Genomic DNA, 17,764 nt, shown 5'->3' with positions numbered 1-17,764 from the left:
CTATACGTACTGAACGACACATATTACGCCGAGGATTTATCAGTGTCGTAAAGTCATTGAAAAAACGGAGAAACGAGTTACTTTTCTTTCCGATAATACACAATTATTGCTAACGCAAGGATACCTGCAAGATACACGTCGCGCACTTGCTACAATGCATTTACCGCACATTTATCGTTTACATTTCTGAATGAAACGCCACGATGGTTTCTCTCTACATATACTATACTCCTTTATTTATTTTTTTTTCTTTTTTATTTCGCATCGATTTTTTCTATTCATAGCGATACAGTGACACAGATAAACACCTTTTACCCTATTCGATCGCGTCTTACAATAATCGCTCCCTGTAAAAAAAAAAACACTCAAGAGAAACAATCGTTTTTTTTTATGCGAAATTTCCGAGAGCTCTTGCATTTCCGAAACCATACAGTCGCGCCTAAGTTCTATTGCGTTTAACGAATCTACGGGTTAGAAACACACGAGTTTCTGCTCTCTAAACAAACACGGAATCGTCTAGGGCGAAAACGGTAAAACATGTTAGCGAGTTTCGCAGTCTTCTTCGAGATCGCAGACGCGTTTCCTCTTGCGTTCGAAGAAATATATTGTGTATCGTTATGCTCATGAGATCGTCGTTTCATATGTTTTTTTTTCTTTTTTTCTTCTTCTCTTTCTTTTTTTTTCTCTTTACAACAATAGCTTCCGTTTGTGGATATTAGAATATAGTAGAATCGGCAGAAAATTTCTAATCAACGGTCACGTGAAAAGACATACGACTCTCTATGATCGTTTTGTGGAAGTTTGATGCATGTTACATATGCAAGATATGATATATATATATATTCGCGAGATAACGCAAGAAAAATTAAACCTACGCGATTTGCGCGTTATTTATGTTAATATCGTTTATTACATTCGCTTCGCTGAATAATCCCATTCAGACTTCTTTAGATAGGTCTGAGAAAGCTCCAGTTTTCTTTTTCCACTTATCAAAATTTATCAAAACTTATACGTATGTATATGTGTATGATCATAGAAAATTACACAGCGTTTTTTCACGAGCCCCCGTTAGAAATTTTTCAACTTTTAGGAGAGACATCAGGTCAGGTACACTTCCTCACGTAGAATCATGGGCTAATATACGATAAAAGAAGCGAGACGCTCGGCAGATGTGCTTTGGCGCATCGCGGGATGATGCTTTTGTATATTCGCGTATCTATAATAGTTAACCGTTTGTCAGTCTGAGAATATAACCCCGTAAATATACACTTCGGAAACTCAAACGTCTCTCAGTCTGAATTAACTTCGAAACGTTAAGATAGGTAGATAGGCCAAGCCGCAGCAATCGTGTTCGAAATTCGAGCATAACTTAAACTTAAAAGTTTTTCGGCCGACGATCGTCCGTGATTTGATTACACGTTACTCAAATTCGAAACATCGTTGATGCGACTGAGCCTCGCAAACGTTCGTTATCACGGTAATACATAAAAACACGATATATACTTTTGCTTTTATACCAAACGCAAAGTCTGTAAAAGTGTGAGAATTTCTTGCAGATGATATTTGTTCTATTCTCCCCCTTTTCTCTTTTCTGTTCTCTCATTCAAAGATTGCTTCCGATGACCCTTTATTTCATGGCACCAAAGTACGACAATACACGCGGAAGACTTGCAATACAGTATAACCGGAAGGGAGGAAGATTTAAAAGATTCGCGTAAGAAACATAAAACTATGTAACAGGCACCTGTCGAAGAACCGGTCCACCAAAGCATTCTAGCAGACTCGCTTGAAGTCTTGCTTGGAAGATTGCTTGAAAGCACTTGTCTTGCAAACAGATAACTGCAATACTGGCCTCCGATCGCCGATTTCCTCCGAGATATTCTCGGAAATCCTCGTCTTAAAGCATAAGACGGCATAGTTACTGAAGAACCCAAGACGCAGGCACCCATTGAGGTTCTCTCTCGAGTGAGTTAATCTCTGTGAGTAATTGGTTATACGCCCGATCGGTATCATTATTCAATATAAGCATGTCAAACAGGTGGCCATATTTATCCTCCATCTCGCGCGCTTTCTCGATTATGTCCTTCAACTCCTCTTCCTTGAAACTTTCGTTATTTTTAATCCTCTTCTGCCTCAGTTTTTCTAGACTCGGAGGCGCGATAAACACAACGTACGGCTTCAGATCCGAATTTCGCAGAATCTTAAGACTCTGGGGATGTAGGTTTAAGACACAGATTTTCCCAGAATTAACCACTGTCCTGATGGCCTCCACGGATGTGCCGTAATACGCTTTTTCATACTCGCCGTGCTCGACAAATTTACGACAAAGGATATCAGACTCGAATTGAGCACGTGAAATAAAGTGATAGTCTTGGCCGTCGACCTCGGAATCCTTTTTCGGACGACTTGTATCTGAAAATCAAAAAGCAGAAGGCGTTCATTGAAATGAATATTAGACGTATTTGTCCATAAAGGGAGAACTAGAAATATTAAATATCGATCAGTAAAATAGAATAGAATAGCACTTACGAGGAATCGCTGCGGCAAAACGTTCGCTGTCTTGCATCAATCTCTGCCTGAGTTCATGTCGTCCGATATTAGGAGGTCCAATAAGTACAATTGGCCTTTTATGATTTGCACGAGGATAGTATAAGGCGACTTCTTCGTATGTCAACACCTCTTCGCTGTCGTAATCTGCGAAAAAGAAAAAACGTCATACATTGAAGATAATCCCCGTGAGAACAATACAATTGATCTACTAAATCATCTGTTTAAGCTTTTTACATACCATCTATGGCAGTTGTCGCGTAAAGAGGGTACCCGTCGTCATTGAAGTTCGCGCCAAACTTATTCCGTTTCTTCTTCTTTGGATTTTTTCTCGCGCACAATAGCGTGCTAGATTTCTTCGAGCCTCGCACTGTCGACTTGTCGCCGGCTATCGTCTGCTTCATGGATTCTCGTCTACGAGGATAAAACGAATATACAATATATATCAGAATCAGAATGAGATTACAATTGAACATTAGCAATTAAAAGTTAACTCACTGATGCTGGAAGGCTCTGCTAGGTATCAGACCGGCCAGAGTCTGATCCTCTTCGCCCTCTCGATATGCTTGCCACCAATTTGGATCCTCTTGGGAAATTACGTGAAGTACATCGCCCTTTTGGAAGCTTACGCCCAATTCTCGGCAGGGTATATACGGATCTTCCTCTGGATCGTAATCGAAATGTGCTCGTATGTGTATCTAGATGCAAACGATAAAAGTTTTATGTGGTTATAAATGTTACATGTTACACTTCCGTTTTACGTTATGACAGTGTAGTGGAAATTGCAACAGTTGTTTCATCGCTATTAGCGTCGTGATCTATAGGTATTTCACACGCGTAGCTTACAAGTGTCAACGTCGCATTGTTAAAGAACAAAAGTCATTTGTTTATATGTGACATTTGTGCGCGCTCTTTTATGCGTGAGTTCAATTTTAAATGTTCTAAGTAAATTTTAAAAAATACATATAAATAATAGAATATCTTAAATGACATATCGATTTATTCGAACTGAGCAGATGTTAAAATTATAAAAAGTTGATCAAAGATAAAACGATCAATGTTACTTTTTGTCTTGAAAAGTTAAAACATTTTCTTTGATCTGACATTTGCTCTTTCGCCTCCAACATAAATATCGCTTGTTCCAGTTTCAACATCTACGAATATGTAGTTCGCGTTTTAACTACGAAGACGTGCGCTAAATATATCAGGATACTGTACTGTACCTGTGTCGTGTCTTCCCTCCTTAAATTATTTCTGTGACTCGTCGGTGCTGGAAGTACTAAGAACGTGAGACTACCCTGCATGCCGGCAAGAATATCGCAGACCTCGTTGACGGTCTTGCCGCGCATTTCCACACCGTTTACCTCGAGAACCTCGTCGCCCTCGTGCAGGAGTCCCGATTTGTCCGCCGCGCCACCGCGTACAACACGTCCTTAAAAGATATTTAAATATTATCCTTCTTAAATCAAACAATATAAAATCGTACGCGCAATAAATTTCGACGAGTAAACTCTCCATCGAAAGAGCAAAATTATTACAAGAAAATTATACAATACAACTTTAATGTTATGATTACCTATGATCACCGCGTCTCCTTCGTTTCTGACGGTAGCACCCAGCGGTTCATTAGTTTTCTCGATTCGGATAATTTTAATGTTGTCGACCACCCGAGAGTCTTTCCAGCTAGACGTCGGGCTAGGCGGACCGCTGGGCGGTGAGGACGATGGGCTTCGCTTCCTTTGCAAACCGTCCACGTACGAGACAATGGAGTCGTGAGCGAGAAGCAGAGCTTCCATGTCATAACTTGTTAGAATGTTCGTTAACTCCTCTACAGCGGCTATTGTTTCTGCGCCGCCGACACCTGTTGAGGTTGCCGACGATTGCCATTTTTCCAAGATATCCACGCACTAAAACAAGCACATTACACCGAAATATTATAATTAAATTATATTAAAATGAATAAACGTACGCGCGTGACTATAATTCATGTCTATAATTTAATTAAAAAATTCAAATTTATATGCTTGGAGATAATAGAATCAGTGACATTATTAAAACATTCGTAAGGCTTTATGAAAGCTCCTACCTTATGTTTATTAAATTATATAACAACGTGTCGCCTAACTTTATGGCATAGAATGCCTTTATGAACTTTTTAAACAAAAACTAATTAAAAGACATTAAATAACATGAATAATATTATAAATATGTACATATATATATATAGACGTTTTCTCTCCGTGTATCTCCAATATACGTATATATGTCATTATAGCGTAAATTTTACATACATCTCGCGCCAAATTCGACGCGTCATCGGCATGATGTTTGAGAATCTTGCTCGCCCTCAGCCGATTCTTCAAAGCGTGACGCGTCGCTAGGGCAGATGCAAATTGATTTTGCACCAAAAGTGCGCGAACTGCCTTCAGTTCGGTTTCGACACCTGGACCCGAAATACCGAGAGCACCTGAAATATTTTGTAGCTGAAGCTGCAGCCTTTCCAGCGTAGCAACTACTTCACCATACGCTGAAATATGAAAAAGATATATTTGTTAGAGTTAGTTTTTTCGCTCGTGCCGCGGAACTCGCTGTTCGTTCACGCTACACATATGTATTAAAAATTGTTGTTGATAAAATCTCATTTGTTTAAATCTAATGTGATGAGAACTTATGAGAGCGAATAACTAACAATAAGATTCTTTCGAAACAAATGCAAGAAATTGTAACGCAAAATCAAAGAAGCTTAATGTACTATTAAGATGAGATTTCGCGACGCTGTTATTTCTTTTTTTTTCAATTTATACTCTTTTTAATTCAGAAATATCTGCGGAGATGTATCTCATTGCTTGCATACTGAGGGTTCGGGGAGGCTCCTTCACTTCTTGTACCGCGTTAGGAGTGGTATGAGTGACTCGGCTGACGGTGGTCACCTCGTCCTGTGCGTAGGCAAGATTTTCCTGGCCAGCGAGACTCGTCGCGTGGCTCTCCAAGGCTTGGAGCTTTTTAGATCCACGGAGAGAACGGCTGAGCATCTCCTGCCTTTCCTCCTCATCCTTTCGTTTCCGTAACTGTTCCTATATAAGTGCAACATAAATGATCCATTTGCTTTACAAGAAATAAAAATATTTTCGAGATAATTTTAACTTTATGTCAGATGATAAAACTCCTCGCTTATATCCTGAAAATCGTGTAAAATATCGAAATTCTATCCGATGATTATTGAATATATCAGAGAGAGAAACATGTGTATATTCATAAAATATTTCATATTTTTCAGAAAATTAAAAATATATAATTATTTAAATTTTATTTGATGTACGCATCTGTCTGTCTCTCTCTCTCTCTCTCTCTCTCTTTCTCAATTTTAACGTACAGAGTGTATCAATTTTCCTACATTATTCATCATTTATATATATATAATTTTTTCAACAAATTAAAAATAAATTTCGGGGGAAATTTTATTAAATTAAGCTCACATTGTATTTTTTCTGTACATATACCTGTATAATGTATGCAATTTACTTTTATTTATTCTAAAAAATGTAGATTGAATAATAGTAATATTTCAAAAATGGAGCTGTATATTGTTTTAAAAATTCTTACCTTGTGTTGTGAGAGTTATACTTTACCTTGTTGATATATCAGTATTACAACTCTAACGATTATGCAAGAAACTGCGAGATAATTGTCGCGTGAAATTGTGCGTAACGAATGTCGCAAATACGTACGTAGCTCGTTGAGAAATTTATAGGCCACATTTTCGCGCGAAAATAAGGAGTCCTTGAACGACATCAAACACGATCGAATATCTGTACGAATATATCTAGGTATCTGCTCGTCAATTATTCCGATGCAGCTTGTATTCGTAGAGGTAGCGCACTTTTGGTTCCTAATGTCAACTAAATCCGGCAACACATCAAACATATATGCATACCACACATTCTAATAATATATCTGCGGATGACATTTCTATACATACAAGTCGTGTATTTTCAAACTACAAAAATATTTTCAGCAAAATCTATCTTACCTCTATTTGCCCTATTCTAATTTTTCCTGCGGCAAATTCATTTAAATCGATTATTCTAACGCATTTTTTACTGGAAAATTATATAAAAATTTATTAAATAAATTAAATGAACAAAAATTATCTCTCTCTCTCTCTCTTTTATATGTTTCAATTAATTTCACGCAACTGTGATACAATCTAATATTTATTTAACACGAGATTTAATCTCAAAAATTATATATGAATCGTTAAAAATTTGTATAGTGCAATGCATGGATTTATTTTGACATATTTTATATGAGAAAAGTATAATAAATTGATTTAATAACGCATTAATCTGGTTCTTTTAAGTGACAATAATTATTAGAGCAACAAAAAAATTTAACTTATGCATTTTTAAAGTAACAATAATCCTAAACTCTACAATAATTATCATCTTTTCACAATCATATTAAACGGTACGATCAGATAACGTGCTTCCTTTATTCCCGCGTTAATTGCAAAAAAAGAATATATATAGAAGTTATTTAAAGCTAAAATTATTATTCTTAAATAATTATATGTTATAAATATAATTGCGCTAATAAAATCGTATAATTGTTACTGAATGAATTTTATGACACAAGCATCACGTAGGGTACATATATTTAGCGAAACGTCTAATTTGTACGATACATTTTTATATCTTTAGCGACTCAACGACTTCCACTTCAAGTTACGCCAATTTGTCATGATATTGGCCGTGTGTTATCCTGTGATTCGCGAGATCTACGCCCACTGGTATCAGCTGATAAAGCCTGGTGTTGATCACCCGTCCAGTTCTCCGTCGACGTAAAATCGCGATGCGTATTATGGTAACTACGCATGGTCGACGATTAAAAAAAAAAAAAAAAAAAAAAAAAAGACCCTCGACGACCCCAGCAATAAGAGTCGTAATTTTCGTTTATATAATGAGCACTTTTTTCCGTGCGACCCTACGTATAAATAAAGATGGAAATATCTTAGTGAGAAGCCCTGTTTATACCAAGATGTAAGGTTTCTCGCGGAACCTGAGCCTCTTCTCTCATGCGACGCGATTAGACAAAAGTGACGGCCAACGTAAAGCGCGTTAAAAATGTTATGTGTGTGTGTGTGTGTGTGTGTGTGTGTGTGTGTGTGTGTGTGTGTGTGTGTGTGTGTGTGTGTGCATATATACGTCGGTGTAAAAATGCGATTGTGACGATAAAAAATAATTTCAGGAACGGCTAATGGTTTTAGTAATCGTCTATATAAATTCTTTCACAATCTCTACATTCTTCGCTCATGGTTTCATCTTGATAAGAATTAATTTACGAAAACTTCGTATATTAAATATAATTAATTAAATATATAAGTAATCTCTCATACGTAAAATTCAAATATCAGAATGTATTTTTAAAGCAAATATATAAATATATATATCGAAAGAATATGCTTGGCTAATAAATATGATGAAAACAGAAAAACAAAGAGGAATGTGAATTAATTCGGAACACCTGCTGCGACATATTTCGAGATATTAGAGTCAAATCGAAGATCTGGAAAGGGTATCCGCTGGCTTGAGGCAGATCAAGAAAGGGAAGGGTGAGGTCAGGGAAGTGGGTCGAATAAAAAAAATCGAACAGAGTTGCATGTAACAGCAGCAGCAGCAGCAGCAGAGAATCAGGTCTGCGAGTCACCCTACGTCTACAACCTATCGAAACTTGGTAACGTTACACTTGAGGCATGTAATCTTAGACCATTGTAGGGTTCTTTACATTCCAGACCCGCACTCTTGACTTAAGGCAGGTAAGAGAGTGAGAGCGCGGTGTGAGGATTCCATAAGATAAACATACTCACGCGGCTCCGCACGACGGACGCCGCAGTCACGTATAAAAGGGTTCTGGCATCTCTCACACTTACAGATACCCCCGAGATTGTGATGAATTTCAAGTGCGCGGCACTTCGATCCACGAGTATCTCCAGGGCTTATCCATGATTCTTCATCATAGATCTTTTTTTTCTTTCGATGGATTTTTAACAAATCAGAAAAAAAAAATAAATAAATTTTGTAAAATCTTTTATACAATCTTTTATACAAAAGAACATTTAAGATGTTCAGCGTCACGCGTTTACGTTAAAGCAGAAAATAGATGAAAATTTTTTTCCTCGTTCATTCATATTCGTTGAACAATTTTGAATGCGCTCGCGCTATTCGCGCATACCTCGATGCGCCTAATTGATTTCCACTCATGCAAGATGGCAACTCATTCATCAATCAAACTTTGTCGGGGAATCGCTGCTGCGGGAAATTCGAAAATTGCGATGCGGCTATTCCGTCTAGCGGTGCTCCGACAATAACGGCTTGTCAACGGCTCGTAATTTCCCGAGCAAGTGTTCACGCATGCGGGGATGGCAGCGGTGAGTTGTACGTCCTCTTAAATAACGATATGTCATTTATCGCATCGTTACGCAATGCAATCGATTGCGAAATGCTTGCACGCTATTCGCAAGCGGTTACGAATCCAGAGGGGATCTCCCCCTATTTTTTCCCCCCGTATTACCTATTTAATGACTTAATCCGATCGCAAGGACGAAAATCGTAAAAATAACGTCCGTTGACGAATGTTAAAGGATGACGTGTTATCGCCCTCGGGACGAAAGCCTCCTGCCAGGTATTTTACGACCTTTTTTTTACAAAACACACTTTGTTTTTACGGGGCACACAATTATTAATAATTCAAAATAATTTACATATAAAATCTTTTTCTCTCTCTTGGTTATTAGATTTGTTCCTGTAGGAGGTTTGTTTCTAATCCTAATGATAATAAAATTTGAGCATTTTTTTAAGGAAAGCATGCTTGTATAATCGTATTTAATCGCTTCTCTTTTTCTTTACGCAATACTTACTTGCGTTACGTGTCTTCCACCGAAATTCGACGCAGGGTTTGTGATGCAGCGCTTCTCGTATCATCTTATCGTGTGTGTTTACGTGACTCAACATAACGCGATAATCCCTTACCTGATATTTTCTGATAGAGTGAAGCTGTTGCTGCGTCGGTTCGGTTGTATTGGCGTTATCGCTGCTTTCGACATTATTGTTCTGCGTAGAGAGACGTAGATTATCCTTCGGCGGTCTGGCGGGCGCCCTTTTCTGATCGCGAGGCGGGATGGCAGGCTTGACCCCGTTGAGACCCGCCTAAAAATCCATTCCAAAATACAATTCGTATTAATAGTTCCACGTGCCTTCCACAATTTACTTTGCCAATTTTATCGCCTCTCCTCTCACACGTGTGTGTTTCATTCTCTTTTTCTACTTCCAAACATACAGAGTATTCAGTCGATCTAGCGTATGCACGCGAAAGGAGAGGAAGAAGTTAAGACAGAGAAGTTGACGCAATAGAAAAGCAAGAGAGAGAGAGAGAGACAGAGAGAGAGAGATGCATGCATGCATTGCAAAAAAGCATTTCAAAAGCAAAAATACCAAACGGAAGTAAAATGCCGACTCTCTCAAGAGATGATTACATGAAAAATGATAACTTATGACGATATATTTATTTTTTATATATAATGCCGAATTTTTATATCAAAATTGAACTTGTACGTTAATGATAGCGAGTCTGAATCATTTAGAATTCCTCATTCTTTCACTGGCTATTTTGAAACGTTATATCGTAACTTGAGAGTAATAAAATTTGAAGTATTTCCAATATATCGTTGATAGGCATTTTACTTAATAAATTTTTTCTCTGCATAGCTAGGGTATGAATCTTACTACTTTACCATGCCATCGACGACCTCACGTTAGATGTCCCATATTTCTTTACGCATGCTCTTCGTTTTAGCATCCTTAATCGAACAGTCGCCCTTGTACTTTTTTTTTTTTGCTTTTGCAAATAGTAATGCAAATTTTGATGCTACTGCAGGAGAATTCGATTAAAAATATTTCAAGAAGCGAAAACGAGCGATCTGTCCAAGTTACTTCACGGGAGACGTAATTGATTGAAATTTCCAAAGTGCAAGGACGCCGTTCAAATTACTCGACAGACGAAAATTGTGAAAATCGAGTCGCGAAGTCCATTGCGGTTTACCTGTTCGAGCGAGTCGACGTGCGCCGATTCGCGCGTATAACTCTTCAAAGTACGCTCGTTTGACGATCTCGGCGAGCTCCGCTTTGTACATCCATCAGAATCGGGCAAAGTCATCATAGGTTGATCTCTTCCGTCCTGTTCTACGATGCGCCGCGAGATTTTCGGATTCGGGACAGGATCGCGGAGGGAGAGCAAGAAGCGAATCCGAACAGCCGTTAAATCCGAGATATCCGACATGCTCCTCCGACAAACACGAAATTTCGCGGCATTGTCGGTCGGAACGTTCGGCAACTTGGTACTCGATTTGTACTCGACGGACAAGCTCGAATTTTTCTGATTCTGCGTATTCGGCGAATCGCAGCAATTGTGCAGTTCCTCCTTCTGCGAACGTTGGACATTGTCGGCAACGTCATTGACGGATAGATGACGCACGACGTGACGCTTCGCGGAGGATAGCTCGTGTAAGGAATTCCGAGAATTCTGATTCGTCTCTTGGATAAAGGACAATTGAGTCGGAATGTCAGCAAGTTTGAGAAACGAGACATCGGGTAATAAAGGATTCTGTTCACGCGTGGTAATCTTTTCCGGCCAGTCGGAGGGAGTAATCTTTCGGATTTCATTTTCAAAATCCGCAAGAAGACATTCCGATGAATTTACGACATTGTCCTCGGACAAAGATAAATCAGCAGGGCGCGTATGATTATCGATCGTTGTCGAAAAGGTGGAAAAGATCGTCCCATCGTCTTCGCCTTCGGCGTGAAAGGAGTTTCGCCAATCTTTAGGAAATTCGTCTCGAGAAGACGATAAAGAGAACGGATGTGCGACGTTTTCCATAAATTTCCGACGCGGGAAGACATCGGAATGAACGTTCTCATCATGGGACACATCGAAGCAGGGGTTTTCGTAGAAGAACTTCTTCGGGGCTAAGGAACAGGCGGAAACCGAAAACTCCCCCGAGTTCATGTTGAACGATTGCAAAACAGGTTCGTTAGAGCGAAGCCGAGTCGGTGCGTTAAGGTGATGCGTGCTAAGAGAAGCGCAGCGAAGCGATTTGCAGTGCTCGTTGTGCATAATAGAGTGCAAGCCGTCGACTATCAAGTTCTTGACTCTGGACCTTACCTTCCTGACGTCGTGCTTACGGTCTACCGTCGCGTCGCGCGCGACTATGGTCTCCTTAGCACTACCATCATCGCCGCTAGACAGCGTCGTGTAACGGCTATTGTCGTTGGGGGGTAGACAAGGGGAGGCTACAAGCGCGGTTGTCGTGATGGTCGTCGTGATCGTTGTCGTCATCGTCGTTGTCGCGGGGGTGCACGCGCCCCCCTCGCTCTCGCGATCGCGTTTCGGCTCGAGAGTGTTGTGCTTGCTGTTGCCGGGCGTGGTGATCTTATTAGGCGGCGGGTATACCGGATGGCGCTTGGTTACCGGCACGAAATCTGGCGGACAATCGACGGCTACCTCGCGGTAAGACCTGTTCGAGACCACGAGGAAGCTGCAATCCACGCTACTACGCTCGAGATCGCCCGATACTTCGCTTCTGAGCGTAGAATAGCCGCTGGAGATCTGCTGATGCCTATGCTTCTTCTTGGGCCGGGCCGACGAGGAGGACAAGGAGGAGAGATGGCTCAGCTCGATGCCGAGCAGATCGTCGGTCGAGCCGGTTCGGATCAATTCCTCGATGTCGAGGCTGCGCGATTTTGCCTTCAGCTTGGCACGCTCGTCGATATTCCCGCGACGCTTCGCGTTTTTTGCGCCAGACTTGCTCGCCGAGTGCTCCGTCATTGTTCGGGAAGACTCTATTTGCTGATCCTCCGCGCGGACAGGCGGCGCTTTGTCCTGTTCCTTTGGAATCCTCGGGACGGACAAACATTGATCGTCTATCAATCTGGTCATATCCGAGGCTTCGTCGGATCGCAATAGACCCTGAAGATCCTGCAGATCTGTCAGTCCATAAGCCGGATTGTCGAAGGACGTCGTGTCCCGAGCACGACCGAAGAGCGGGGGTATCTTGATGTCGGGCATCACCGATCTGCACGGGGAGCCGAGATCTATCCTTCGTACGTCGTACAACGTATGTCGCACGTCCTTATGCTTATCCTTATTTTTACTTTGCCTTTGCTCACACCTCAAGCTGCTATCCAAAGGCGCAGTGCTGTCCGATCTGCCCGACGAGCTCCTCGGGCTCGCGGAATCGTCGCTGCACGTCTTCAGCATGGTGGGGTAATCCTCCTTGGCGAACGGGTAGTCGTCCTCGACGTCGACACCTGACTCCTTCTGTTCGCTCGCGTCCTCGACGTTCTCGTACTCCCCGAGTGCTTTCAGGTCACTCTTCAAATCCGGTGAATCGATCGCGATTGGGCTGTCGCGATACTCGTCGATACTTGCCGGATCCTTCTTGGCGATTTTTACCTTCTTCTCCTCCTCGTCCTCGATCTTTAGCTCGATCTTCAGCATGGGCATAGACCGAAGACCGTTGCGAACGTTGATCGTTCGTGAAGCGGAGTCGACGTCGTCGTTCGATACGAGTCTAACGTGTCCGTCCGCGGGTGTGGTGCGCGTCTTAAGGATCTCGTTTTTAAGGTTTAGGGATAGGTCGAGGTCGCTAGCGCTACGGGGACGATGCTGTAGCCCGTTCCTATAATCGGAAGAGCGGTTCTTTACCTTGTTGGGATAGGCCTTCTGTAAGAGGGTGTCGGGCACATCAACAGGTAGCTCCCGATGATGGCCCAGGGCGCCAGGGGCCCACATCTCATCGGGCCCCAGTCCCTCCTGCGGCTTCTTCGCGTCGCGCGAGCTGCTGTTGTTGTTCTCTTGCAGCTGTTGCTGTTGTTGAGAGTGTATGTCCGTCACGCCACTACCACGCCTTCGGGACCTGAAATAAAAGAAGGGGCTCCTTAATATTGTTATTAACTTTGTATTCCACAAATTTCTCGATAATCTAATGTATATAAAATTCCTAAACCTAAACAACTAAATAATTAGCGATCAATAACCAATAAAAAGACAAATAATATACAATAATAAAATTGACAAGGACTCCATTTAAATGCTCAACTAATTACTTGCTTTTTTATCAAAAATAACACGATGAAAATAATAACGTTTAATTCTAATATAATTATCTCCTTTCTCAGCGAGAAATAAATGAGTAATTCAATCGAACACTAAATGTGATTAATTTCAACATTGTTTCATAAGATAACAAGCCAAAAATTTACAAAGCATTTCAAGTAGAAAATATATACGTATTAATAAATATAGCGATAAATATTTTCTCTACCTATTTCGCGGCGATATTTGGAATATTCTCACCTGTGATATTTTTAAATTTTCATAGAACGCGAACGTCGTTCACGTGGAAATAAATTCAGCCGCTCTATATATTACATGACTCTCGTGCATATTATATGATGTTTCAAACGAATCTCCTCCCGGTCGTTCGATCGTACGCGAAAAGTCACTGAAATATGCGAGCCGGAAAGAAACTTTCGATACGATAAACCTAAAATATATGTATTATCTGCTGTCAGTCGTCGCTTTATCATGCCCGAGAAGGATCGCGACATTTCTTTTCCGTTATAAGTTACCCTGACAAAAATATCTTACACATCGCATAAAAATCCCGCAATAAATATCTCGTGATCGCATAGTAAATATTGTAATTTTTTTTTTCATTAACCGAAACAGATCTATTTTTATAATTGGTAAATTGAGTAAAAAATCGGCCGTGATATAAACATGTGACCGCGTTATATGTAGCATTCGCAAATTGTCATATCTGTATGCAAATGCCAATCGATAGTACAAAATAGTCACGTAAAACAGTAATGCTATACGATACTTGGTTCATGAAAATTCATCATGCGCGAATTTGAATGTAATGAAGCGTGTTTAAATTTTGTCAAACTGTTCGCATTGTATTATCAGTCGATCAAGAGAATGACAAAATTGTCAAATTTACAAGCGACTGTAATTCGTCAAAATTCTAAATTTAGATCGCTCCATAAAAATTTTTACCGATTAATAATTAATGTATTTGTTTTAAATCAATATAATATGATGAAAAGTAGGAATTTTTAACATCCCTCGTGATTTATGGACTCGCAATCCTCGTTGACGTAAACCGAACGAAATGTCAGTGCTTTTTCGCATGTTTTTTTCCGATCAATAAATAGACGAGTCAAATAGTAGAGCGCACACATATGTATATGAAAATATATATGTGATAAAAAATTAATGTCTTCTCTGTTATTTTAAGTAAACATCCATGCGTCCAATATTCTGCATTCGTTCGCAATAATTTGAATATTGAAGTGTTGCGAAAAAAAAACATAATGGTCCATCAAAATCTGCGTTTTTCCAATTTGACGACATTATCAATATTCATAATTTCCACTCCCGTGCATGCACGCTTCCGTTTCATAATACAATATGAGTCCGGAGGATAAATTAGATTTACGCGACAAAAGACCGTCCGCATACATGTATTGTATATACACACGCCCGTACAGGAGGACCAATAGACCTTTTCGCAGATCTGGTTACACCGGGCCTCTAAAGCATTCAACACAGAAACGCCATTACACTCGTTGGTCCATACGCAAATACGCGTGCAAGGTTCACGGGACGGAGGATAAAGGAGACAATGGAGATCGCGAACAAAGGCGATAGGGGAAATACGAGGGTACCGCGATTCAATATACGTGTACAACATTTAAATGACGCCACGGCGTTTTCGTTCGCATTCCTTCAGAACGACGTTTAACGAGATCTTCAGAATTCTTGCGATCATCTGAATAAAGAATGCACGGAATTTCTCTCTGCTTAACGAATTTCTCTATTTATTTCATAGTTTCACGCATTTTCTTTTGTTAGCGCAATGTATAAATAAATTAAGATAATTATAATAATATTTTTTATTGGATTAGTGACAAAAAACGTCTTTTTCTTGTGTATAAAAATTAAATTTTAATCGCGCATTTCTCATATTTTTTGCCAACAATTTTATAAGCTTCAAAGTCCACGGGAAAAGAAAATTCAATCTTGAAGGCTTGAACTAAGGAAGCGATCTTGTTTTTATATCTTCCGCCTGTCACGTTTCTTAATGTATTTACAGCGGGAATTAAATATCTCGATGAAAAGGCAGAGAACGCGAGACCTAATTTCTGCGACGTCCGGCTGGAAAAAAAAGATTGCATTTTTTCTTCTCTTTCTCTCTTCCTCACCGTATAAGAAACTGCCGCGGATTGTAGTAAATAATCGATCGTTAATGCGCGTGAGTGAGAATCGCGCCGCCTCTCTCTCTCTCTCTCTCTGCATTCGTTCCACGTGGAGTTCATAAAACGGGAAACGTGAGCAGGTCAGTCGTTTACAAAACCGCATATATTGTAGACTTATCGGGGAAAGCCTTGAAGGGGAGGTCGCTTTTAAAGGGAAGACTGTCGAAGTAGCCGGTGTGGGGATGCATTTTCAAGAAAACAGACACGGCCAGGTCAAACCGGGGACGTTCTCCAAATGAACGGTTTCGAAGAAAAACTTTTTACAAAACTCGTGAATTCCCTCAATTCCGGACTAAGTGTATTCCTACTGTCGGTCCGCGGGGTCGATAATCCCAGCTGAGGGAAAAAAGAAAAGTTCTACCTGGTTCTATTCGCGAGAATGACAATAACGCGAAATATTTTAGCGAAATATTGAGCGTCGTAATCAAAGAGATGAAAATATTATGGCATTTATACCGATGACGATCGGCTATATAAAATAAATTAATCATAACGATAATTATCTGACACATGCTGTGCGTTCGGTGCTTTTATCCATGTGAGTTAAATGAAAGCTAAATTAAGTCACAAAAGCTATCGGCGATATTATATCCATAATATCTATCGGATGTGAAAATAATGTAATATACCCTTTGTAGCAAAAAAAAAAGAAAAAAAAAAAAATTTGTCAAATGTGATGCACTTTTATCGTCTATTCAAACTTTTATTAAAAAGACAGAATTTTCTTGGGAAAAAGATTTGATTAAAAAGTTTTCTTCAATTTTTCAAGTTTCGCGAACTAAAAATTTGAGATCTGTCATACGACTTTTTCTCAATATCTAAAAAAAAAAAAAATTCGTTCACACGAAATGAGCGTGCGTGTGTAGGACACGCTTTAATGTTAAAAGCTTTCGCTCTCTTTTTTTCCTTCTTTTACACGAAATAAAGGCGGGAATTTAAAATCGTGCCTCCGGAGAAAGTGTCGCTTTCCACGAGGCGCATTTACGTCGACGCTACCAATTTACAAATAATCGCGCCGAAAAACTCGCGGCCCGCGAGATATACGAGTGAAAGTATACCGACGAAACGACTATTCGCGGGAGGAATGCGAGCTGTCTAATAACGAACGTATCAGCGCCGCGTATCTCTATATACAAATCGTGACGCCTGCGAAAGGTCACTCTCGCTTTCTCAATTAATTTCCCCATTCATGTCTACATTTTTATCGTATTTCATCCGTTTTCTCACCGACTCGCCGCTTATTCAACAGAGATTGCTATTCACTTGTGTCTTTAATAATACGCGTCGCGCAACGTTATTACGTTAACGCCGGACGATTCAGATCCGCGCGAATACGCGCGAAAAATTAAACGATCTCGTCGCGAGTCGCGCGATGATGATCCCGCGTGCGATAGCAGCGTATCGAGAAGACAATGTCGCAGACTTCGTTATATTTGCGATGATATCGGCATTTGCAATCGCGCGACAATACAATTTCGCGTAACAAACGACAGCGACAATATTCGGGAATTCGTCGACGATGCCGGCGCGAAAAAGCCGATAATTAAACGTCGCAGCTCTTAATGTCGCGTGCGAACGGGGACGAGAATATCGATGGAGATGCGATTATATTTTTGCAGCGATAATTGCAGCCGCGATGGGGGAGCGAGCGGAGAAATCGAGTTTCGCTAAATTTGCGATGCGCGTCAACTGCCCGTATTTAAAGAAAGATCGGGGGCGAGCTCAAGGCCCGAGCAATTATTCGTATAATCGCGTGCGAAATGCGCCTCCGATATTGCGTAACGCGAGTTATGCACACGCGAGGATCCGAATAAATACCATAAATTGCGCGCGATTGGAAT

General features: G+C 40.4%; 1 protein-coding gene across 5 annotated transcripts in view; it reads right to left on the bottom strand.

The window, feature by feature from the left end:
* Window positions 1-81: 81 nt before the first annotated feature.
* LOC138938635 (uncharacterized) overlaps window positions 82-17,764 on the bottom strand; it is a 66,967-nt gene continuing 49,284 nt past the window's right edge. For all 5 annotated transcript variants that reach the window (XM_070305784.1, XM_070305785.1, XM_070305786.1 and 2 more), the window contains 10 exons: window positions 11,764-13,516; window positions 9,576-9,752; window positions 5,402-5,621; window positions 4,839-5,074; window positions 4,124-4,454; window positions 3,771-3,979; window positions 3,046-3,245; window positions 2,789-2,961; window positions 2,530-2,694; window positions 82-2,412 (listed from right to left, as the gene is read on the bottom strand). In XM_070305784.1, coding sequence (XP_070161885.1) covers window positions 1,919-2,412; window positions 2,530-2,694; window positions 2,789-2,961; window positions 3,046-3,245; window positions 3,771-3,979; window positions 4,124-4,454; window positions 4,839-5,074; window positions 5,402-5,621; window positions 9,576-9,752; window positions 11,764-13,516 — 3,958 coding nt within the window. In that variant the 3' untranslated portion in view covers window positions 82-1,918. The remainder of the gene's footprint in view (window positions 2,413-2,529; window positions 2,695-2,788; window positions 2,962-3,045; window positions 3,246-3,770; window positions 3,980-4,123; window positions 4,455-4,838; window positions 5,075-5,401; window positions 5,622-9,575; window positions 9,753-11,763; window positions 13,517-17,764) is intronic.

This window comes from Polyergus mexicanus, unplaced genomic scaffold (genome assembly GCF_030449975.1).
Source record: "Polyergus mexicanus isolate NDT 795.1 unplaced genomic scaffold, iyPolMexi1.0 SCAF_13, whole genome shotgun sequence".
Lineage (NCBI taxonomy): Eukaryota > Metazoa > Arthropoda > Insecta > Hymenoptera > Formicidae > Polyergus > Polyergus mexicanus.
Note: the sequence above shows the minus strand (reverse complement) of the source record. Positions and strands in the feature narration are given on the sequence as shown.